The sequence below is a fragment of the Atractosteus spatula genome, chromosome 6, assembly GCF_055471065.1.
Source record: "Atractosteus spatula isolate fAtrSpa1 chromosome 6, fAtrSpa1.hap1, whole genome shotgun sequence".
Taxonomy (NCBI): Eukaryota; Metazoa; Chordata; class Actinopteri; order Semionotiformes; family Lepisosteidae; genus Atractosteus; species Atractosteus spatula.
Window position 1 is genome coordinate 15,512,051 of NC_142711.1, and position 23,932 is coordinate 15,535,982.

Here is a 23,932-nt window from a genome sequence, read left to right on the forward strand (position 1 = left end):
TAGTTTTTTAAACCTAGCCCTGTTGGAACATAGCATCAATCCCATTATTGTATTTCATATTTTCAGTTTCATGAACGGTGTGTACAAACTCAAAAAACAGAAATACAGCAAAAGACTTAAATCTTCTTGAATATGAACCAGACTGTCTTCTTTAGATACTGACATTCATTTGATAAACAATAATGTTTCATAATACAAAATATACTTTTTGTTTCTACAAAATATATAAGACACCAATATTGTTTATATAAGACACCAATATTCCTTTCCTAACATTAAATGGAATTTCTATAAGACACCAATATTGTTTATATAAGACACCAATATTCCTTTCCTAACATTAAATGGAATTTCTATAAAGTGTACACTGAGTGTGTGTGGGCCCTGTCATGGACTGAGGCACGCTTTTGTGCTACTACCCTCTTCACTCATAAACCCCGTCCTTTACTGGTGTAGGGAAAAACCGGTTCAGGGACGCCAAATATGTAATCATAGTGGATCTCTGAAGGCACCAGTTCTGTAGGGTTTGGGCATTTACTGAGACAATTATTAATTGTAGCAGTAAATCACAAAGTTGATTCTTTTGATGGCTTTAGAATCCAACCAGGCGACATAACTCAAACAACGCACACACACAGGTACTAATACACGAGGATACATTTATTAATACATAGAATATGCATATAAACCTAACAGATCTTATCGAGAGGGTTATCAGAATACAAAAGGTATATATTCAATCAGTTACGAAGTGTTACACATCAAGAGGACATACGTTCAGTATATCATTCATTTAGACCGTTTCATAAATGAACTTGGTTACAACTTCTACATTAGATACTCAAAACAAGTACATAACTCTTAGGAATTAAATTGATATCAACTGGTTTGGATAACAATTGAATTCTCGAGCTGTAATGCATTGAAGTTGAATACTCATCCAATCTCTGGGGATTCATATCTCCTGCGGGATCAAAGAAACAGTTGCAGGCTGTTGCTGTCCAATCCGCGCTCTCTGGCTGTGTGCCAGGCTGTGCTGTGCGGCTTGCGACGGTGCGCTGCTGATGCTCACTGACCGGCTAGTTAGTGTTGGCTTTAACTAGCAAAGTTTATGCACAGGAGAAAAGATGACTGTGGGTCCCAGCAAGTCAGGAAGAGGACCGGTTCGTTCCTGATGAAGACTAGTTCTGAATAGTGATTCAGCTGTCCACAGTTCCGACCTGTTCACGAGGCCTGCTGCTGGTGCTAACCTTGGGTGGATCCTCTGGTTATTCTCTGGCATCCTCCGCTCTAGACTCTTAGAACAAAGGAAAGTTCTGGCACTCGGACACACTGGCCGTTCCGTGGTTGTCCGGGCTGAGTCTCAGGATGGTCAGGAGGCTCGCTGCGAGAATGTCCTGCCCTTGGGAGCCTTCTGCTCCTGGGCCGTCCTGCCCTGGAATTCTCCTTTGAATTCCCTTTAGAACAGTCCACAGAATCCTCTCCAGAATCCCTTCTGAATCTTACTGAATCTCTCAGGCTCTCTGTGTTGCCTGTTTTTACCTGGAGGAACTTCAGCTCGTTGATTGGCTGAAAGTTCCATGGGCATCAGAGTCCCACGTGGGTTACTCGGCCCTACCAGTCCCTGATTGGTTGATCAAGGTGAGATATGAGTCACTTAGTCCTGACACTTAGTAATGCAGTCCAGATGTCCAACTGGCACTCCCTAGACAGATAGGCGCCAATGGATGACCATTGATCATGATAGCCAGGCTTAGCTAAGTGCATCCCCCTTTGAGAGCTGTCCTAGGATCTTAAATCACCCTGCACTAATGGTCTCTCTGTGGCTGTACCACAGAGATGAACAGAGAAATGGGGCCTCATTTGGGAAGCTCAGAAACACTTAATTCTGCCTTATTATTAAGCCTCGCCGCTACACTGGGATCTACACTCTCGGCACTGCTGGGATGTAATGGCGCAGCATAAAGCCATGTTTGTATACTTCAGTCTTCAAAGAAATCATTCAGATCCTACCAACTATTTCTTCCACCTCTCAGATCTCCCTCCTTTGGACAATTTCTCACCTGCTCTGTCCTCTGTTCTCCTGTGTTTTATATCCCTGTTACCCTCCACTTTCTCTCTCACAGATTTATATCCCAGCTACACTCCTCTGGCTCCTCCCTGATTTATATCCTCGATAGCCTTCTCTCTCTCTTTACAGATTTATATCCCTGCAATCGTCGTCTCTCTCCCTCCCTTTTGAACAGGCTCCACAGTTGAATTTTTTTCTTTTAACTGTTCGGTGTGGAATTCTCCTCTGTTTGATATTTAATGTACGACTTGTTTATTTGCATCTGATGTTTGAATTGCATACATGCAGACAACGAGCTTGTGAGGACGCAGGTGCCCGATATTACTCCTGTGACCGCTGCCCGTGTGACCTCATGTGTCAGAACTGGTGGTCCATTGAATTCAGCTATTTTGCCCTGCATGGTACCAGGGCTTCAGATCGTTCCTGACCATTCTGGATTGAAGAACAAACCTCCACAGGAGGCAAGGTAACTTTAGGGGTGGCCTCTTTAAAAACAAAGAGAAAAGAACCACAATTTCCACATGAGATTCGTGAGTTGAATCTGTGGTCTGTGTGATTTGGTGAAATCATTGACCATGTTCCTGTGAAATTAACCCAATGATATGCAATCATTAGCTTTTGGGGACTAGAAAATCCATGTTAAGGCTCAAAAAACCAATAACACTGTTGTGAATTCTGCGCATGCCCTCAGCATGAAGACCATTCCTCTTTCCCCAGGCTGTGCCAGATCTCTTCTCCTGCTCATGTTACAGAACCGCTGGGATGTGTGATTTCCGCGTACACTGTCCGATCCTGACAGCCTGTGTTCCTCTGCTGTTGCCGTTCTGGGGAATCCTGTTGGGAGAAAAACAGAAGGAGGGGAATTTAAATCTGATGTTTGATTCAACACCAGTGTTAGAGCGCAAGTCCTGAAAAAGCCTGTGATTTCAAAAAATGCCTCTTGTCCAGAGGTCTGTAGCCTGGGGCTGAAGAATCAACTTCGTCTCTTCCTGTAGGGAAAAGTGGTGCTGTGTGCAGTATGGTTGTCAGTGTCTGTGTTCAGTTGGAGACGCAGACAAGATGTCAGGAAGTTTGCTCTCAGACCACTGGGCTTTCCTTGGAAGTAGGATTCCCTCTATTTGCCTTTCAGACATCATTTCCAATCATTTCTAAGCTGCTGCATAAAGAGATGTGTTTGGCTTGGACCCAAACTTGATTGCTTTGAAATCACCAGCTGCAGGAGAAATTAGACAAGCTGGAAAAGAGAGGTGGACGGAAAGTGGCATTAGGAATGAATACAGGAGGGACTTCTTTCCACAGAAGGATGGTGAGAGAGTGAAACAAGCTGCCCAGACATGTACTGTAGCTGAAGTTGCGTGCAGATTATTTAGTCTGAAGGAAGGACCAGAGCCACTACGCAAGCATCCTGTGATCTCACCAGAGGGGGAGACAGCAGAGAACATCTCACAGGATTGTCATGTGAAGCCAAATTTAGACGTTCTAGCACAGAATGAAACTGAAATGCTCTTGTTTTTCTGTTGAGGTCATGGGAAGAATATGGAAAATATCCCAGCAGTGCATTTCCCTGCCTCCCACAGAGTGCCCTGTCATTTGAGAAAGGGGACGTGTGGAGGAAAACCTGGCCTGGAGTTCCTGTGAGGTGAAGGGAGATTCATTCCATGAGAGATCTGAGGACATGTTTCTCCAAGATTTGCAGTATTTCTGCAATAAATGATTCAGAATAAATTGTGACTCATTTCTGTCTTGAACTGGTGACTGCAGCCCCTCACTAAAAGCTAATTCACTAAGAACCCATTTAGATGCCTGCTCAAGTCACCTGCTCCAAATTAACACCTAGTCAGTTCAAAAACTAATCATACAGCTTTGTAATAATAATAATACTGAAGTTCCTCAGCCCTTGAACAAGTAAATGTTTATTCCATGCTGAAAAGAGAAGAAAAGAAACACTTTTCAACGTGGAATAATCCTTTACTTGTTCCTTTGCAGCCTACGCTTGCTGACGCAGCTGCCTACTCGATCTTCCTCAGCACTTATTTACACAAAGGGTGACAGGAGAGTGGAACCAGCTATCAACCGTGTTGTGAAAGCAGATGCCCTGGGTTCTTTCAAGAAAGAGCTGGATGAGATCATTGCATCAATTAACTACTAAGCACAAAAGGCCCTCTTGTTTGTAGCCATTGTCATGTTCTTGAAATAAAGTTTGTGGCTCAGATGTGGGCAGCAGCTTCTCCTGGTGGTTCACAGCATGACCAGGGATAAGTTCATTGTGCTGGTGGGGTGCCCTAAGCGAGACGGAGCTGCGTGTTTGTCTCAGAGGTGTTCGTCTGTATAAGAGTGACAGCGGGTGCTGTTTCAAGTCAGGACTACAGCTGCAGATCCTTTCCAATGACTTGGAAATGGAAATGAAAAGGCCCATCTTGCCCCATCTAAACCACAAGTGGGGAGACCACGAGCAGTGGTTAGAGTTCTGGCCTCTAAACCATTTGGTTTAGGATTCACATCCCTGCTATACTGTGTGATTTGTAATGTGTTTTGTAACTATACAGGTTATGTCACAGCAAAATTCTACAACCTCCACGAAGCAGATTTTGGAAGAATGAGACCCAGATTAAGAGACATAAAATGGCAGGAGAGATGAAAAAGCAGTGGAAAATGAGTGCATGAAGCACAAAGCCGGTTTATCCCAAGAGTTAACAAATTAAAAACTAGAAAATCCATATTCCAAATGGAAAGGAGGAGAGAGTGATTTTTAAAATAGCTGAAAAATAACAGGACCCAGGACAATGAATTATAAGCATGGGTAATAAAGGATATTAGATAGGCCAAGAGAGAAACTGAAAGGAATAAGCACACTGGAGGCTAAAACAAATAAGTTCTTTCAGCAAAAAAAACCCATCAAGGATTAAGTCAAATGAACAACAATAGTTCTAGATGATGAAAGGGAAATGGCAGGTGTACTAAAGGAGTATAAAAAATAGCCAGTTAACAGGTGATAAACATCATATCGGTTCTGAGTAGCGTGAACCACAGCTGTACAAACACCCTCTCTCACTCCAACTGATGGAAAATGAATGTTTGCAAGCCAAAGGAGGCCATCTGGCATATTTAGCCTGCTTGGTAGTTAATTGATCCAAAGATCTCATCCAGCTGTTTCCTGAAAGAAGCCAGCATACCAGCTTCAACAACATAACTGGCTAGTTTGTTCCAGACTCCCACCATTCTTTGTGTGGTGTGTGCTAAAGAAGTTCTCCCTGATCGGCTCCCAAAAGATGGCCGCACAGGTTGTTCCATACTCCCACTACCCTTTGTGTAAAGATGTACCTCCTGACCTCAGTTGTAAAAGCACTTTCACACACTTTCCACTTGTATCCTCTGGTCTGCATTTCTGATGTTGTCATGAAGCAATTGTTCAGGCTCTTATCTTAAGTGAGAAGCTAGACTTCCCTCCCTTGACCTGATTATGGAAAGTGGAGCAAAGAATCACGGGACTTCTCTGACTTATAAATAGCTGACCATGTGCTGGTTGTTGCTGAACAGTTCTCCTGGAAGTCTGCAGTCTGTCATCTAGTGTCCTGGAGTGGGACACAGCTTGTGAAGACCCCTGGAGTGGGACTGAGTGGGAAACCTTAGTCCAGCACCCGGGTAGATATAATAATTTAAACAATTTATTGGTCCAGTACTGGGGTAGCTCATTCCCTGTTATACTATAAGACATTCAGGGTGTTGTGCACTGTACATGTTTGATACTGTGTTCTTGTGTGTGCATATTGTTTAGCCAAATAAAAAACCTTTGTTTTGCACCCAACTCTGCTTCGTGTCTGATTACTGCAATTAAATTTAACAAGAGTTCCGAGAAGTGCGCCTGGCTGTTCTGTGCTGTTATCAGTTCGTGATCTTCAGACCGCCTGTAATGCAGAAGCCTATTGTGTGTAATCAAAAACCTTTTACTAAGTTCACAACCTCTATAAGCGCAAATATATTTATCACAGTGTGCAGATCTTTACTTGATACAGCAAAGAGGCTTGAGAAATATCACACAACAAAGTGAGTGACAGGAGCTCTCGTTACAAACCGAGGGAGCAAAGTGAAAGTTTCACAGTAATTAAAAGTAGTTATTATTGGATGTGCTGTAACTGGGGTGACTGCTTCCATTTATACATAAAGTAGATTTATACTGAGCTTCAGGTGCAAAGGGTCACCACACTCAAGTGCCAAAGAGAAAGAACAACCTAAGTGCAATTAGATTATTTTGTAAATGCAGCAGGATAGGAGGATTAGAAGTATGATTTGAAGTTGTCCAGTTGCCATTTAGACTATGGAGTATTTCTGTGCTTCTCTTTAGAAGGAGGCTGTAACCCTGCCTGTACCTGCTCCCCCTCTCTCCTGGCTCAATGATCTGCAGAAACACCGGCTTCCTGTTGTCTGCAGAAAACACAGAACTGGGATTCTGTAAAGCACAGTAAGAGGTGAGGAAACAGAACGGCACTGACCTGCTGGGCTTCTGATGGTTTCTGCCCGACTTGAACATTAACATACTGAACTTCACTGTTAGACAAAGAGCAAGAGCTCTCAACATCAGGGAAAGAGTGACCTTTAAAATACAGGGAGAGACAGAGTCAATTGAGACATATGCAAATAGACAGGACACATAGCTGTGTATCTGACCAGGGTGAAAGACAGCAAAGAGAAACAGATCCTGACAAAGTACAGGCTCAGTGATCGTAATTTGGCCATAGAAACTGGGCGTCACAGGTAGATCTGGCTGCCCAAAGAGGACAGGCTGTGCTCCCTCTGCCAGCAGGGAGATGCAGAGACAGAGATGCACTTTCTACTGCCAGTTCAACTGTGCGAAATTCTCTGGGATTAATTAATCATTCTTCCCTAAAATAAAAAATATATATAATTCCAGAATTCTCATACCTACCAGAATCATAACAACTTCCAATCCTACCAGGTGGAGGAAACTCAGCTGAGCCGCAGTGCTGTATGTCACAACCTGAGGAACAGAAAGAGAACCTGTCTCTCAATAATAATAATACAATGTGTGATCTCCTGTCCCAGCCTGAGGAACAGACAGTGAGCCTCTCTCTCAATAATAAAAATACAGTGTGTGATCTCCTGTCCCAGCCTGAGGAACAGACGGTGAGCCTGTCTCTCAATAATAATACAGTGTGTGATCTCCTGTCCCAGCCTGAGGAACAGACAGTGAGCCTGTCTCTCAATAATAATAATACAGTGTGTGATCTCCTGTCCCAGCCTGAGGAACAGACAGTGAGCCTGTCTCTCAATTATAAAAATACAGTGTGTGATCTCCTGCCACAGCCTGAGGAACAGACGGTGAGCCTGTCTCAATAATAATACAGTGTGTGATCTCCTGTCCCAGCCTGAGGAACAGACAGTGAGCCTGTCTCTCAATTATAAAAATACAGTGTGTGATCTCCTGTCCCAGCCTGAGGAACAGACGGTGAGCCTGTCTCAATAATAATACAGTGTGTGATCTCCTGTCACTGCCTGAGGAACAGACAGAGATTCATCCCTCAATAAAGTTTTATGTGATGTATTTTTTTTTACATAAATATCCTATGATGCGTTTGTATTGTAAATGTTGTGTTGATTGATCAGTTATGCCAAAAAAGCTCACTGAACTGATTTGAGTCACAGTGACAGTCAGCACTTCACTTTCATAATCTCTATAGGAGACACTGGCCTTCGGGTAAAAAGTAAGGCACTAAAAGATGCTTTTGTCATTTATTTGTCAGAATAGTTGTGATAATATTGTTACGAGGGGTCATAAAAGTAAAAAAAAACAATAGGTAGAAACTAGGTGGAAAGTGAGCTATTTACCCAGCTGTGGGTGAGCTGCAAGAGACAGAGGATCAAAAGAAACCTTCTACTCTAGTTACTCAAAACTGAAGAAGAACATTTAGCAGACAGGAAGACATCATATAAAGACACAGGAAAGAGAAAGGTCAGAGAAAAGAGATGAAGAGAGAGAGAATTACGTAAGGAAACAAAAATACCAGGTGAGTGGACCTTGTTCTGGTCTTGAATTTGGTGATACATTTGTAGAATTGTTATACTGAGTCCCTGTCACTCTGGGACACTCAGGATTATAGATTTGGCACTGGGTTGGACTCTGTTAGATTGGGACGCTGAATGTTCCTCTAATTGGCCTGTTTAGGTGTTATATAGGATTTCAGGTTACAGACCTAGCAGTCTGGGTTTCTGGGACTGTAGACCTTAGGCCTGTGAGACCTTGTTTTGCAAATGTTGTAACGTATGGTGTGTGTTGCGTGATGTGTTTGTTACAACCAGGCAGCGCCGAATGATGTAACGGACCCAAGAGCAGGGGCCCTACAGTGCAGGGGGAGTGGCCGGCTCACAGCACCCAGGCACGAGACAGGCTGGCACATAGACTGTCCAGGAAACCTGCGGGCAGGCTCCACGAGCTTCACAGGCCAGGGCCACCTCTGGGTGAAGGACATTCTGCCGGGATTGCCCAGGATGCCGGATGCAGGTGGGCTGAGGGACTGGTAATCAGTGAAGGAGGGCCGGGCGGGGGGAGACGCCAGGAGCCGGAGCTGTGCATCATTCCAGGCCGCGGTGCGGGGCAGAGGAGTCTGGCACTGAAGCCGGGCAGGAAACTCCCAGCAGGGGTGTTCAACCTCAAGGTGCAGCTGTACCATGCCAGCGTGCACCGTCAGGGCGGACCGGGGAGTCTTCTGCTGAGGTCCGGGTCCACAGCAGGGTCCCGAACTCCAGTCCACACTCAGCCCCCGGACAGCACAGCCCGACGGAGCCCAAGAGCAGTATGAGCCAGGAACAAGCAGGGCTCCGCTGGGACATCAGAAGGTGGCTCAGCAGTGTGGCGATGAACGTCAATGCCGGCACGCCGAGGAGAGACTGAGCAGGGTTTAAATACCCTCAGAGCACCTGCTGCTGTGAGATCTCTCACTAAAGCCTGGTGCTCTGGGGCGGCGCAGTGGCTCTGTGGCTAAGGATCTGTATTCTCTAAACACTGGTGTGTAGCATATTTAGCAGACAATGTGATCTCTGATTATATTTTAGAACTCCCTTCCAAAAACTCAAACCAAAAACCATTTTCATTGCAACGATTACAGTACAGTCTGACCAAAGGACAAGTCTAGTGTACCTCTTACTCACACAGCAACAACGGTCTGACAACTGCTACACAAAATCTACACAGTTCCACACTTGTCACTGTAGTTGTCTACACAGCACTATACTCTTGTCTCATTGTTCTGCCGTGGTTAAGGCTGAGGGTCACTGTGTTCCAGTCTGTGCTCCTGATGTGAAGCTCTTGTGCTCTACAGTCACCACAGTATCACCACAGACAGTGCTCTGTCTCTCACTGTTATGCTCATTGACATGCTTGTAAATTTCTTACCTTCACTCTGCCGCTCGGCTCTCCTTTTCTTGCACATAAGAATGAAGAGAGCTGTCATTAGTGTTAGGCAGAGCAGGAGAGCACAAGACACCAGAACCCAAGCTCTGTTTCTGAATCTCACTTCTGCGTCAGAGCCTGTAAAACAGTAAACCTTGGTTAGCCACCTTCACTCTGATAATACAGTACTGACCCTGCAGCTCTGGTCCAATACTCTAATACAGCCCCATACCGGGATCCTAACCTTAGCTCACAGGCTGCAGTCTAATCTAATCCCAGGTCTGTAATCTAATCTTGGGTTTCTGATTCTAGTCATAGACTTTCATCCTGTATTCGTATTCTACATATCAATCTCTGTCTCTATATTCCAAACACCAGGGACATATTTCTGAGTTTTGAGAGCTAACAGGTTACAAATCTCTGTCCATCTGTCTAATTCTTCCTTTGACCCATTCACCAAAGCGACAAACTACTCCAACTCAAGACTGTCTTAAAAATGTTTGAATAGTAGCTTTCTATAACGTTACCAGGGCAGTAAGTCTCAGGCTTGACTCTGGTTGACTGGACACTGACAGGGTTAGAGGCCACACAGCTGTAGGCCTGAGTATGGACTTCAACTTCCAGAGGGAGAGTCAGGGTGGTGTGGAGATCTGGGGAGCTGGTGTGAGACAGGGGCATCTCCTCCCCCTCTTTGTACCAGGACAGGGTCACCTCTTTGCCATTCTGCACCGAGCACAGCAGGGAGCAGTTCTGTCTGACCAGGGCTCTTCCTGCTGGGGTCTTTGTGACCACAGGCTTTGACACTGGACCTGTGACAGAGACACCCATCAGTTCAGCATTGCTAGTAAAAAAAGAAAACCAAAAAATAAATGGGTTTTATTTACTTATGCTTATGTATATTTTGTTATTCTCTGAGACAATAAGTACTGTCGTATCTCATGTCTGCATTAATTTAATTGTATTTGACAATGTACAGTACTATAATTGTGAAATAGTGTAGGCAGGAGACCAGTGCTGATCTCATAGCAGGAACCAGTCTTTCACTGAGCACTGTGATGAGGAAACACTGGAAGATGTTTTTCGCCATCTTTTTATTACTACTTATATAAATAATTATTGGAATAAATGTTGTCTCTTTGAGGTGACTATAATAGTACATTCTTACTGAAAAACATTGTTTTAAATGTTGAACATTGCTGAACAAGTGTGATGTCCTAGACTGGGACAGAATAGAGAGCTGGTCACCCTGTCCAGTTGTGGTCATCTTTCAATCTTCTTTTTAACTAATAATCTGCTTTATACAGTTGAGCAGTCTGTCTAGGCTGACAGGACCAGATAAGAGCCCCTCAGTACTGCACACACCCAGGATATACTGTAGCATTCTAACTGTACAGAGCAAGAAACACTTAAAAGAGATGTGTACTCACCATAGACAGTTAGAATAAACCTTGACTGAAATTTATCTCCTCCGACAACTTGAACCTGGTACAGTCCAGAGTCATTGATGTCCAGGTCAGTGATGGTCAGAGAGCCGGTCGCTCTGTCCAGCTGAAGCCTGCTTCTGAATTTCTCCAGGAAATCAGTTTTACTTTCAGACTTGCTCAGCTCTGCCATCCGTTCACTTTGAGTCTCATTACCAAAATCCCACTCCACTCTGTAGGCTCTCTCGATGTCCGTAATGTGAATTGTCAGAGTGACAGATCCTCCAACATTCCCTCTCACTGTCTGATCTCCACACACAAGAACATCTGGAATAACAACAGGTCCAAAGGTACATCAGTGCAATTCTCCGTCAACTGTCCACAGTACTACAGTCTCCTGCAGTACAGATGTGTCCAAAGTGACAGAGCCTCCAGAGCCCAGTGATCTAGATGAAACTCAAACATCCACAGCTCCTATGTTCACTGACAGGAGATACTGGGCTCTAGGAGGTGCTGTTCATTAAGATCAAATGGCTATTTGTAAAAATAGTAGTGTTAACCACTGCTGTGTGTCATTGCACTGGGTGAAGTCCAGTACCCCAGATCACCCACAACCCCCCTGGTGCAGCAGTTCCTCTCTGCTGCCCTGATCTGTGTGCAGTGGGGCTGCTGTGTGTCTCCCAGGCGGGTCTGCACTTCTGGAAGGAAGGAAGTGCAAAGCGCTTTGGGGCTCTTTGAAGTTAAAAGCACTTGAAAAAAACTGAACTTAAATTTCTTGTATAAATCCAAGGAATTATTATTAATTCAATTGATGGGGAAGACACCATGACGTCTTTGGAAAAGAGAAGAGCGATCAAGGCATGTATTTGGAAATAGCTGCACATGGAAGAGTGGTCTGAGGTTCCTCTCGGTGGTTCAAACTGAAATGAACAAACTGATTCAGTCTCCCCTGTTCAAGACACAGAATGTCTTCCTACTGCAGTAACAGGATTATTAAGTCAAACAGCAATAAAGTCCATATCTGTAAAGCACAGGGGACACTGAACCCTAATATTTTCTGCTCATTGCTAGAGTATCAGTAAGAGTTCGTGGATGGTGCCCATTGTCACTGCTTACTCTGACCATGAACAGATGCTCATTACAGTATGTGTCTGTGACACATGGGCACAGTGGGTCTAGTCTGCCTCACAATAAAAAAATAAATCAAATGCATTGATGGATTAAACATGGATCCTACGTAGCTGCTGGCTGCCTTTTTAACAGTTTTAAGTTTGTTTCATCATTATTAATTAACGTATTTGCAATGTAACAATAATAATTATAGTTTTACATGCAGGGAGACATACATCTTGTTGCAAACAGTGGGAATGACCTACATGTGGATTGCTCCATCAGTACTGTGGGCTGTAAAACAGCAACATCTTTTCCTTTTCCTCAGTGTGCTTTGTTGTGAGAAAGACAGTCGACATCAGTGACCCCACAGGAGGTATGCTTTTTGGCACTGATGTCAATGAAGGCAGCGACACAGGTAGATCTGGCTAATGCATTAATTTACACATTGGTAAGGCTTCACAGAGTGAACAGCACAGAGAAGCATAATTAAGGCCACAAGACACTGAACCGACATGAGAGACCACATGTTTCATGTACTGTAAGAAAATCGATGTGTTGTCAGGATATTACTGGCAATTATCCTTCAAATCAGTGCAGTTTATTGAGATCCCATTTGGATATAGCCATCGCCACAGAGCTGTTGTTTGCTTGGAGCGTTTTTTAATGGATCTGCCCTTTTCAAGCTGTTATAGCCCACCTGGTTCCCAGACAACAGCACCTTCCCTTCTGCCACTATAGTTAATGGTTAACTGAGAGAACTTCCCCCTCAGGTCATTCCTTCCTCCTTCTGCCTCCTATCCCATGGGTCTCATGAATCAGTGGTCTGAGATAAAATCCTTTTAGACTTTTATTCCCTTTTCAATGAGCTCTTTACTGTCATTGAGCCACGAGGAAGTTTCTATAAAAGACTGCTCTGATTACAGATGATGTCAAAAACAAAAAATCACAGGATTGAGTTTCTTCTGCATTCTTTATTCCTCCCCTGTGTTTCGGCTCCCTGAGTCTCTCTCCTCTGGAAAGAGTTAGTGTGTACGAGGCTCACCACGGTGTCTAATATTCATCCATTTCTCACAGCTTCTGAATCTCATACAGTTTCACATGTGGATTCAATCTTTGCAGGGGAAAACAGACGTGCTATGCGGAGTAAAATACAAATCCAAGCTGGAGAATAGAAACAAGCTGTTTACCATATTCTTTCTGTTCAATAACGCCAGTTGCTGAGAAGTGTGAGAAAGTCTTAGAACAAGGGGATCAAGTTGCAGAGACAGTTTTGCCCTGATGATCAGCGTGTGAAAGACACCACAGAGGGAAACATTTCAGCTCTGAGACACGACTGGACCCATGGTACTAGAAGAGAGTACAGCTAGAGATGAGAATGTGCTTTCCCAGAACTTGAACAAACTCTGGATGTAGATGGTCATCTTGATCTGGGCTCCATGTGGTTCTGTTGTGTTGTTTAAAGGAGTTTTTAAATAGATAGATACTTTATTGATCCCTTGAGGGAAATTGCAGAAGAAAGACACACTGCTCAGGTTCCACCAAGATTTGGGCTCAAATTGCTGGATTCAGAGTCCAGAGTGCTAACCATTACACCATGGAACCGCTAACTTTGTCTATGAAAAGTTACATAGCTTTTGTTTGTCGGTGAAACTGAACTGTTTTCCTCATTCGGGAAGTTTCTCTGGAAGCTCTCAGGCCATTAGATGTGGTTTCTGGATCAGATTCTCAGCAGAGTTAGATGAGAGGGGTAGAGTGACATCACTGCTCCGGGCTCCTGAAGGAGCTGCTCCTGAACTGCTCCTGACACTCCTGGGTTCCTTCAGGAGCCCGGAGCAGTGATGACTGTTGCACATTTAACTACATCAGAATCTAAAACACTGAGGTAGATCAGGACGGGTTCAGAAAGGACCCCCGCTTACCCTGCTCACACCTCCCCAGTCTCACACACCCCTGCTCACCCCAGCCCAATCTCACACACACTTGCTTACACCTCCTCAATCACATACACCCCTGCTCACACTTACACCCCTGCTTACCCCTGCGCAATCAGACACACCCCTGTTCACCCCAGCCCAAACTCTCTCCTGCTTACAATTGCCCATCAGATACACCCGTACTTACCCCTGTGCAATTATTCACACCCCTGCCTAATCAAACTCAGTCCTGCTCATAACTGCCCATCAGACACAGCCCTGCTCACACCTGCTCAATAAGACACAGCCCAGCTTACACCTGACCAAACACACACCTGCTTAGCCCTGCCAAGTTAGAAGCTGTTCCCCATTAAAATACTAGCCAATCACTGAACTTATCAAACTGAATCATCTTCCTTCTAAAGCAAACTGTAGAGGAGTGGGTCTGTATCTTTAGCATTTATGTATGAAGATCACTTCTCAATTCAAGTGAACACTTTGCACTACTTCTACTTTTTCTTCAATTTACACCATGAGCACGTAACGTAAAAATGGTTAAAGTCAGCTTGCAGGGATAGATAATTAGGCTAATGTTTAATCAAACAAGCTCTGATATAACTAAACCTTTGTGTGCCTTCGGAAGAGTCCACCATACAGTTTGATTCCTTTGAAAGAGCTTAGGAATCAGAGCAGAAACTTTTATTTGTATGCAGAACTAGTCTGTTCCGTTTTGCAGTATTTCGCTTGGCTCAAATTAAACAAGGGGCTTTGAACATTGACCGAGATGTTCATATTCCTCAAAGACAAAGTCAACCCAGTGGACGTCTTCAGTGTCAACAGTGAAACATGAAAGAGAGGAAAAAAGTAGAAACTTCTGTATGTGTAAGTGAATTTAAAACAGAATAAGAGACACTTCTTTACACAAAGGGCTGTGGGAGTGTCGAACACGTTGCTCAGCCATGATGTTGAAACCGATAACTTGCTTCCTTTAAAAAAATAACTGACAAAGATCCTCAGATCAAATAACTACTAACTACCAAACAGGCTAGGCTGGATGAATGGTCTCCTTTTCTTTTGAGACCTGTCTTAAGTTCTTACTTTACATTGTGTAAGCCGAGACTGTGAATATTCTTTTATCCCATTTTAATTTTAATCACAGGTTAAGAGACTTGAGACCCCTGAATTGTCTTTGTCCTGGTCATAATGACGCAAGAGTCTCTCAGCTGAAACGTGTTTATTCTGGGAAAGTGAAATGTTATTCTCTAATTACAGAGAGGGCATTTGCATGACCATTAACTGCATCCCTTTATACTCTGATATTAGATGTAGTTGTGATTTTGTTAGAAACTAAGTCTCTAGCACATGATCTAAAAGCAAAGTGATGGACTCGTGATAAAAGTTTTATAACAGGGTCCCAGGTTGTCTACGGCTTTGTTCCACCAGAGCTATCAGTTACATAGCTGGTCTAATTGCTTGATTAAAACTGTTAATGCTTGTAAACAGGCTTCTAGGTTTGAAGGTGCACAATTACATTTTCTGAAGTCATTCTGTAATGGTACAACAAACCCACAATCTAACAAGAGCTCTGTATGTACGTATACTAAAATGTAGTCTGGGATCTGTGTTGTGTGTGTGTTGTGTGGTCTGAGGTCTCTGTCTTGTTTGTGTTGTGTAGTTTGGGTCTGCGTCTTGTGTTTGTTGTTCAGATGAGGTAGTAGCTGTGTCTGTTATGTAGTCTGGGTCTGTGTCTTGTGTGTTTTGTGTAATCTGTGTTTATGTGTTGTGTGTGTTGTGTAGGTGGGGTAGTGTGATATCTCCATTCGTCAGGACTGGCATTACCAAGCTCCAATGAATAGATACTCCCTTGCTGAGCTGTTGGCATTCCTGGGGTTCAGAGTTGTGGGTGTGTTCAGAGCCTCTCTTGTCAGGGCTTGCAGTGAGCTGAGACAACTTCCACAACCAGTCTGGATCTTCTCTGTCAGTCTGAACCTGCCCCAGTCTTGTGTTGCAGTCACAGTGCTGCCCTCACAAGAACTGATCCATTGACTGGACTTACTCCACGTGTCCAAAAACAGAAAGTATGTTGTAGGGAGGCAAATGTCAGGATTTGCGTGTTTTATGACGACAGCTGGTTTCCTCCAGGTGCTATCTACGTGGAGTTTGTATGCTCTCCCCTTGTTTGGGTGGGTTTCCCCATAATAGGTTTCCAACTTATATTTTTGTCACGTTTATCCACTGCTGGCATGGCACAGGTTAAAACCAGACAACTAGGTGCTCCGGTTTTCTCCCACTGCACAAAGATGTGCTTTCATGCTTTGCTTGGCTGCTGTGAAAACTGGTCCTGGTGTGAATCTGTGCGTGTTTGTATCTGAGTGTGCCCTGCAGTGGGCTTTTCAGGGTATTCCCTGCCTTGCTCCATCGGTCTACAGTGCTTTTCATTTTCTCCCAAACGGAAACTCATTTACGCAAAGGAGCTCAGCCTAGCGGTCGGCGTATTTTGACTATGCAGAGAAATATTTGAAAGGATAATGTTAAATGCAAATATTCTGCACCCTGTTGCTGCATGGACAGTGAAAGTTCTTTCTGACTTTTTATCAGTACAACTAGTAAAACTGTCAGTGAAGTATAATAATAAAACTCCCCCCTTATCAGACCCTGTTTATTCCTGGCCAAGAAACACAGGGTACAAGACAGAACCACATGCAGGAGGAGATTTCCGTCAGTTGCATTGGCGGTAAAGAATATAACGATCAGGTGAATGTTTAACAGAGATAGAGGTAAGAGAACTAAGAAAATAAGAACAGTTATTCAGCCCCTCTGTATCATTTGATCTTTAGTAATTAATCAATCTGAGGCCAACAGAGACTCTTTATTCTTAGGAACTCCAGCTTTTTGAAGGTAGAACAATTTTAGTGCTTTTCTATAGGCCATTTATTGAAAGTGCTTAACATAGTGTCTCACTTTCTGGTTTGACACCATAATAGGTTGGAATTAACTGTAAAAATAATATAAATATTTAATTATATATTTATATATTAAAGATATCATATAATAAAAAGCAGAAAAATCATTGGGGAAAATCAAATCAGCTTAAATATCCTCTACAAACAGAGGGTAATGAAGAAGGCCAAGAGCCCTGAGGAGTGTGTCTCACCCCTCCGCTGTGAATTCCCACTCCTCCTCTCTGTCCTGGGGTGTAGGAGTAACAAACGTGGTAATACTCCAATCCACGCTGCAACATCTCTTTTCACTGTTGCTAATGCTCATGTTCCCCGTTTCTATTGTTGGGCGGAGCGGTAGCTCTGTGGCTAAGGATCTGTGCCTGGAAAGTTGCTGGTTCAAATCCTGCAGCCGGCAGAGGAATCCTACTCCGTTGGGCCCCTGAGCAAGGCCCTTAACCCTGCTGTACAATGGCTGACCCTGCGCTCTGACCCCAAGCTTCTCTCTGTGTCTGTGTGTCTCATGGAGAAAAGCTGGGGTATGTGAAAAGATGAATTCCTAATGCAAGAAATTGTATAGGGCTAATAAAGAAACATTATCATTGTATTTATCTGGTGTCATAAAACAACTGCTGTCACTCCCTCTACAGCTAGAGGGCGCTCCTCCTCTGTCCTGTTCCTAGGTTCCCTGTGCTTTGCTTGTCCTTCTGGTGTGTCTTTGTGGGGGGCTATATATTTCCGGGTGACCCTTTCCTCCCAGATCAGCACTGAGAGACCGGATGTCCGTCGGAGACGGAGACAACCTGGCCACCTAGCACCAGGTCGTCTCCTCCACGTTTTCTACCCGACATCGTCTGACCCGCTGAGCCTGGGCTAACCCCCGTTAGAGGGTCATAAAGCTTGAATTGAACTTGACCTCTCCCATCTGTCTTTTTAAGGAAAGTGTGGTAGCAGCTGGCCAGCTTGTTCCCCACCCCCCCCCCCCCCAGCGGTAAAGGCACCTGTAAAGGCAGGTGGTGGGAGTGTGGAACAAGCTGCCCTGGCCAATTTTGTTGACGCTCATACCCTGGTTTCCTTCAAAAAACAGCTGGGAAAGGTCCTCAGATCAATTAACTGCTAATGACCGAACGAGACAGACGGGCTCCATGGCCTCCAGTCGCTTGTCTTGTGTTCTTATGACTCACAACTGGTTTTAATCCCCTCAAAAAACCAACTCAAGGGCTAAAAACTTCTGCATCCAACAACTTTTAGGATTTTTATCTTTATCATTCCTTATGCGCCTCTTGTGCCTTTTTAACATCCGTAAAAATATCGGGACGGAGCATTCTGGTTTTGATTACAAATATTCACTGTAATAAATGCTGCGTGCATCATTAGTAATATGACCTAATGGGAACTCATTGCAAGGAGGTGCATGCACCTGCAACATTCTGTGTCTGAATATTTCATGTGGGATTTTCACACTGGTCACAAAGTGGCAGGTTTGTAACATTTACGCGTACGGAAATAACACCTCGGCCCAGAGCCCCGTGTGCGGCGACAGCCGGCCAGTCTCGCTTTCGGCAGGTCCGCCTGGGCCTCCCGCCCGCCCCTCGACCTCTTCCTGTCCCCCGCGGTCGCCGCGCTCTCCAGCGAGAACGGGCGTACGAGAAATGAGCGAGGCGACAAAACCACACTCACGAACGCCTTGCCCTACTAACCTCCCACTCCGTCTTGCAGACTGTACATCCGCCCCCCCCCCCCCCCCACCCCGTGGTCTGGGGGTGCAGTTTCCACCCTGAGCGCTGGCCTCAGCCACACAGACACGCAGGTGCCCACACGTGACTTCGAGAAGCGTTCCTGCGCCCGAACGAGGGCAGAGATCTGCTGCCTGACCTCCTTGCACCCTGATGGTCTCCTGCTGCTCTCCTGCAGTGACCCAGTTCCCGGGCGCTGTGTTGCTGGCCAGTCAGACTTCTCCTGGAAGCCAGGACTGCCCGGAGAGGTGAGAAATCCCCCCAGGGGCAGCAGAAGGCTTTGTGCAGCTTTGTGTAGCGGGGGGGGGGGTGCAAAACTCCAGCCCCGGGAAATGATAGTCCAGCAAGATGCGTTAAAATCCCTTGAAAAAGGTACAATCCCGGGCAGAACTGGGAATTCTGAGGAGGAGAACATCCCTCTGCACCAGAGCACCAAGTCAGTCTGCTCACAGGAACCCAGAGTTGCCCCAGATCACAGGGGCCTGTTGACCCAGGGGGTGGCAGAGCGGCCCCCCCAGTGAAGGGATCCAGTTGGCTCAGGGTCGGGGACCAGCAGAGACCCCAGAAACCCAGCTGCGCCCTGACCCTCCGAGGCCGGTGGCTTCTGCTGGAGCTCACCAGCGCACCCCTGGGGGATGGGGTGGGTGAGCATCTGGTCACATACCGCCCCGAACGGGCTGGTCACACCGCTGGTCCAGTCCCTTCGGCCGACTGCCCAGACTTGTGGGCACCTGCTGCCCAGGCCTGCGGTCACTCACAAACAACGGCGGTGCCAGTGTCACCCTTTCACCCAGGACACTACTGCACAACTACAGCATGGTTCTGTATCAACACCGGCTTACTGGATGTGCAGAAGCAGATACTGATATGATGGGGAACTGGGAGGTTATGCAGTGGCTCCAAAGAGGAACACTGACTTATTCACACAGGAATTTTAGCTTTATATATTCCAGGCTTTATCTGAAGAGATTACTCTGGGATTATCGGGTTTTCCCCAGAGTCATTATGAACTGTTCCCGGATTTTTCTGAGTCTGTATTCCAGATGCCCCCAAATTAATTACAAATTTTCCACATGACCAAGTGGCAGATGTCGTGTAATTTAATTCATCTCTTAGACAACAACAGCTCATTCGCCTCGCTCTCCCTGCACTGTGGAGACACACTGGCTGGTCCTCGCAGTGTCGCCTACTGCGGGTCACGGTGTTGTTGGGTCTGAGCGCTTCTGTACCGAACCGATTCTTTAGTCCCAAGCCCAGTGACGGTCACCGCTCGTCCAGGGGGCTGGACCCCACAGAGCAGCAGCTCAGACAGAGACCAGACCCACAGGGACCACAGTCGCTCGGCCGCTCTGAGCTCGTCCACTCCGGTGAGGCGATTATTGACCCTGCTTGTCTTTAATCACGACAGAGTCCAGCTCTGTATCCTCGCTAAAGAGAATCCGTTCCTTTTCTCCCGCTGGGCTAGGGTGCAGGTCAGAGAGGCATTTGGAGCCCCAGCAGGAAACGTGCTTTCTAAAACCATTTTCAACACGTTATGAAATCAAATAATTCCCAAGTATTATCTCTAGCTGTACTCCCAGTAAGAGTCCGATTATTATTATTATTATTATTATTATTATTAAATCTGTGACAACAGAATTTGAGTTACAATCCATAATTTTAAACACCGCAATATTTCACACAACAGCTGCGCCTTGGCGGACTCGTTAAAAAACGAGTTAATTTAGCAGAACCACTGTCAATCTATAACAACAGACTGATCCGGAACGTGAAGTTGACTCTAAGGCAAGACCAGACCTGCGGGTGAATTTTTATTTGATCGCATAAACATATTTCCTTCCTCTCTGAACATCGCTTCTACATGCTTTTTTTTAATTGTATAAATTTATTTTGTCGTGTTTAAAACATCTAGCTCCTTTGAACTTCTGCAATTGTGTTTTTGAGTCAGAAACTTCCCTATGGAAACCCTAAACTGAAAATCACTGTTCTGCGTTTTTTGGAACAAACGTATTAAACTTCCCAACAAACTCGTCACGCGATGCAGCCAGTGGCACAGGCGTGTTAGAGCTTGTTGATACCAGAGCTTGAAGAACAAGGTAAAAACAAGGTCCATCATAATTAACCATCAGTGATTCAGATTGATTTACTTTTAATTTGTCTTGATTGACATTTCTGTCGTAACATGAGGATTCTTGTTTTCTTCACCCGTGAAGTTTGCGAGACTTCTTTGTGATCATTAGGTTTAGTTGTTTTAGTTTATTTTGTTCTACTGAAAAAGAAAATGTTATTTTTGTTCTTGCAAACGGGCGAACACACATAGACTGGACTGAAAACAATGATTTTAAAAATGCAGAATCCTACTTTAATAGAGTAAAAATCAATAAAACGAAACAAAATTATAATACCATGAAATAACCATCGTTTTTCAGAACTTTTGAATTGCAAGATGTTAAACCTGACTGAGCTTTTCTGCGACGAACACACTCAGAGCCGTCCTGTTGGACTTGTCTATGACGAACCAGCGATCCTGTTCTCCTGGTGTTCAGATTTCCTCATCTGACAAAATCCACAAAATCTGAATAAAAATATTTGATCTTTGTAGAGTTTTTGAACACCTCGCCGGTTAAACTCCGGTTTTCAATACGCAGATAATTCAACGGTAAATTACAAAACGATTGATCTTAACTTATTCCTGCGTGATGTCGACGGACAGTCCGACAGACCGCCGGGGGTCCAGCAGGGGGGCACAGCGGGGAAATTAAATGCCCGAGGAAGACTCTCCGTGTACTCACCAGCAAGAGAGAGCAGAACCAGGAGAGACGGTGTCTGCATCGTCCTGTGCCCGCTGTCCCTGGGTCTCTTCGCAGTGTGACACTGTGTCGGAGGCAGGACTGATACAGCCCTCCTCTGGGAGAGAAGAGAACAGGAGACCAGAGACCCCCTTTCAATAGAGGAAGAGGATGGGGCGGTAGTGGTGATGCAGAGAGAGAGTTCCACTTTCTTCTGTGTAACAAGCTGTGAATTAGTTCTGATGGAGTTTTTTTTTTTATTTTCTCACCCTGTGACTCGGTCGTCTTGACCGCCATCCCAGGAGGACATCATTTACATTTATACAACTGACCGCTGTAAAACGACTGTAAACAGACTAATGGCGGACTCGCAGGCAGGAGAGAAGATTGGGAGTCTGTGTTTTTCCTCACACCCGCCAAATACTGTACGTGTCGGGCTTGTCACAACTCGCCGCTGTTCGAGAGAATAACTGAGCTGGACTGCAGCCAAAACGGGCTTCATTCAAGCCGAAAAAGTTCGGTTAATAGTCCAATTAACTGGCCTGGTTAAACCCTTTTGACGGTTTCATCGTTGAGATTTGGAATTATTCTGCTCCAGGGGCAATGTAGCGAACAAAACCCCGCCAGTTCTGCGCTCAAGGCGTTGATTAAAAGGTCGCTATCTTATTTCTGTCAAAACCAAGTGAAAGTGCATTTAAAACCGAGAACAGGAGAAGCGTCGTTACACAAAAGGCTGTGGAAGTCTGGAACAAGCTACTCAGTCTGGAGACGCAGAACAGGGAGATCTTGCCACATGAACTACGTGTATATATGTAATTAGCAGAGAGCGATTCGATTGCACATATTCCCGAGAGTAGCTGGTGCAGGACTGTTTACAAACATTATTTTCAGCTCCTTAACATTGTTCTAGTGGAGTCAGCATAGCCACCCATTGCTTACTGAGCGTGAGACAAAATGCACATCATGCAAAGAAAAAACCCTACAAATGAATTTCCATTTGCACATTATTGGAAGGAACCAGCGGTCTGATAATCCACAGAACCAAGAGGCAGGACACCAGCTGGGTGAAAAAGCTCTCCGCTGAGACAAATTAGATTTGGGCCCAACCTGTAACGGGAAACTGAATGGTTTTGGAATAAGAACTGCAGTCTGAGGCGCTTGAGACTCCGCCGGCGATCGGTCCCGCAGACACACGCAGGACAGCGCGTCTCCCGGGGCTGTTAGACCACCCTCGGGCAGACTTTCACTGTGGGCGGCCCACTAAGTGTATTTAATTACTTCTGTATTAGCTTTATTTCCATTATATACCTGCTTTATTTAAGGTTCTGGTATTAGCTGAGTTACTGGGCGTTCGCCACCTCAGTTCTTTTATGCCGGTTTACGCCGGTTTTCTTTTTTCTCTGCCTTTTTGCGCTGGTTAATTCTTTCAGCGCTTCATCTCTTCCTTGCCGCTGCCGTTCTGCAGCCCCGAGTGCTGGTATAATTTTTGTCGTAAAGTTGTATAACACTGACAGCTGGTTTGATAAAAGATCTTCTTAGCTGCTCGCTTATTCAATAGCAAGAACATTCAATATTAAACAAACACACACGGGACATCACGCGGTCTCCAGCCTGCAGCGTCTCGGCGTCTGCAATACGGCACGCCAGCTTCGGAAACAGAAGTAACACACATGAACACTCTGCTTCAGTCTGGCCACCGTGCTGGTGATGAACGTCAGGACCGTAATGAACATCAGGAGGGCTCTCGGCAAGTAAGGGCAACAGAGTCCCTGAAGCCCGCGAGTCTGAGGGGCACACAGAGAATGTGTGAGCAGTTACATCAGGATGCCCAGGTCTCTTCATTGACAAGGCCCAGGCCAACTCAACCCTGCGGAGTTCTTCAGAATCAACAGGGAAATACTGTAGGAACCAGAGGTCACAAGCGGAAGCTACATGGAAGTGCACTTAAAACTGAGCATCGCGGGCACTTCTTTACGCAAAGAGTTGTGGGAGTGTGGAACAAGATGACATCCTGGATCGCTGAGCTACTAAGTACGATGCATAGGCCAGATGACTCAGAGCTGAATGGCCTCTTTTTGTTGTTTTTAACCCTTCTGATCTGTCTGTATTAATGTTTCAGATGAAGTTCACAATACTTCTGACACTAGTATTTTTCAGTCGCTGGTCTAATCTGGTATTGTGTGGGAATTTTCACGGGGTGTCCCGTCAGCTGAGCAGAATCGTGCTCGCCATGTGGCACTTTCTGGGAATCCAGTAAGATTTATTCCTTTTACTTTCAGCCCGTTTCCCAGCACGGTCATTCGATTGCGTGTCCAGCAACATATCGACGTGAAAGCGCAAGTGTTTCTTGGTTCAGCTGCTCTTGTGAACCCTGACCAGGAATGGTGGGGAGGAGGCAGAAGCCGCTCTGGGGGGGCCCCAGAGTGCTGTGCAGTCAGTGCTAGAGGTGGACCCCATCTGGGCTGTCTGACAGTGAAAGGGACACCCTGACCCCCGTTATGTACCCGATATGGCTCAGTGTAGTACACATGGGCCAGGGTTTAAC

The 23,932-nt window shown here is 45.2% G+C and overlaps 1 protein-coding gene across 1 annotated transcript; it reads right to left on the reverse strand.

Moving 5' to 3' along the window:
- Positions 1-639: 639 nt before the first annotated feature.
- LOC148832268 (CD48 antigen-like) lies at positions 640-22,815 on the reverse strand. The gene is made up of 7 exons (XM_088919499.1): positions 21,391-22,815; positions 10,904-11,224; positions 10,004-10,285; positions 9,480-9,614; positions 6,996-7,067; positions 6,562-6,662; positions 640-2,905 (listed from the first exon to the last, which is right to left on the reverse strand). Exons 1-7 carry the CDS (start codon positions 21,428-21,430, stop codon positions 2,813-2,815), a joined length of 1,044 nt encoding a protein of 347 aa, XP_088775625.1. The 5' UTR covers positions 21,431-22,815; the 3' UTR covers positions 640-2,812.
- Positions 22,816-23,932: the final 1,117 nt, after the last annotated feature.

Excerpts from the sequence above, each read along its gene's own strand:
- LOC148832268 (XM_088919499.1), bottom strand. The coding sequence starts at position 21,430 with ATGCAGACACCGTCTCTCCTGGTTCTGCTCTCTCTTGCTG. Across the intron at positions 11,225-21,390 it reads GGTTCTGCTCTCTCTTGCTG|ATGTTCTTGTGTGTGGAGAT; the intron begins GTGAGTACACGG and ends TTGTTATTCCAG. Across the intron at positions 2,906-6,561 it reads AACCATCAGAAGCCCAGCAG|GATTCCCCAGAACGGCAACA; the intron begins GTCAGTGCCGTT and ends TTCTCCCAACAG.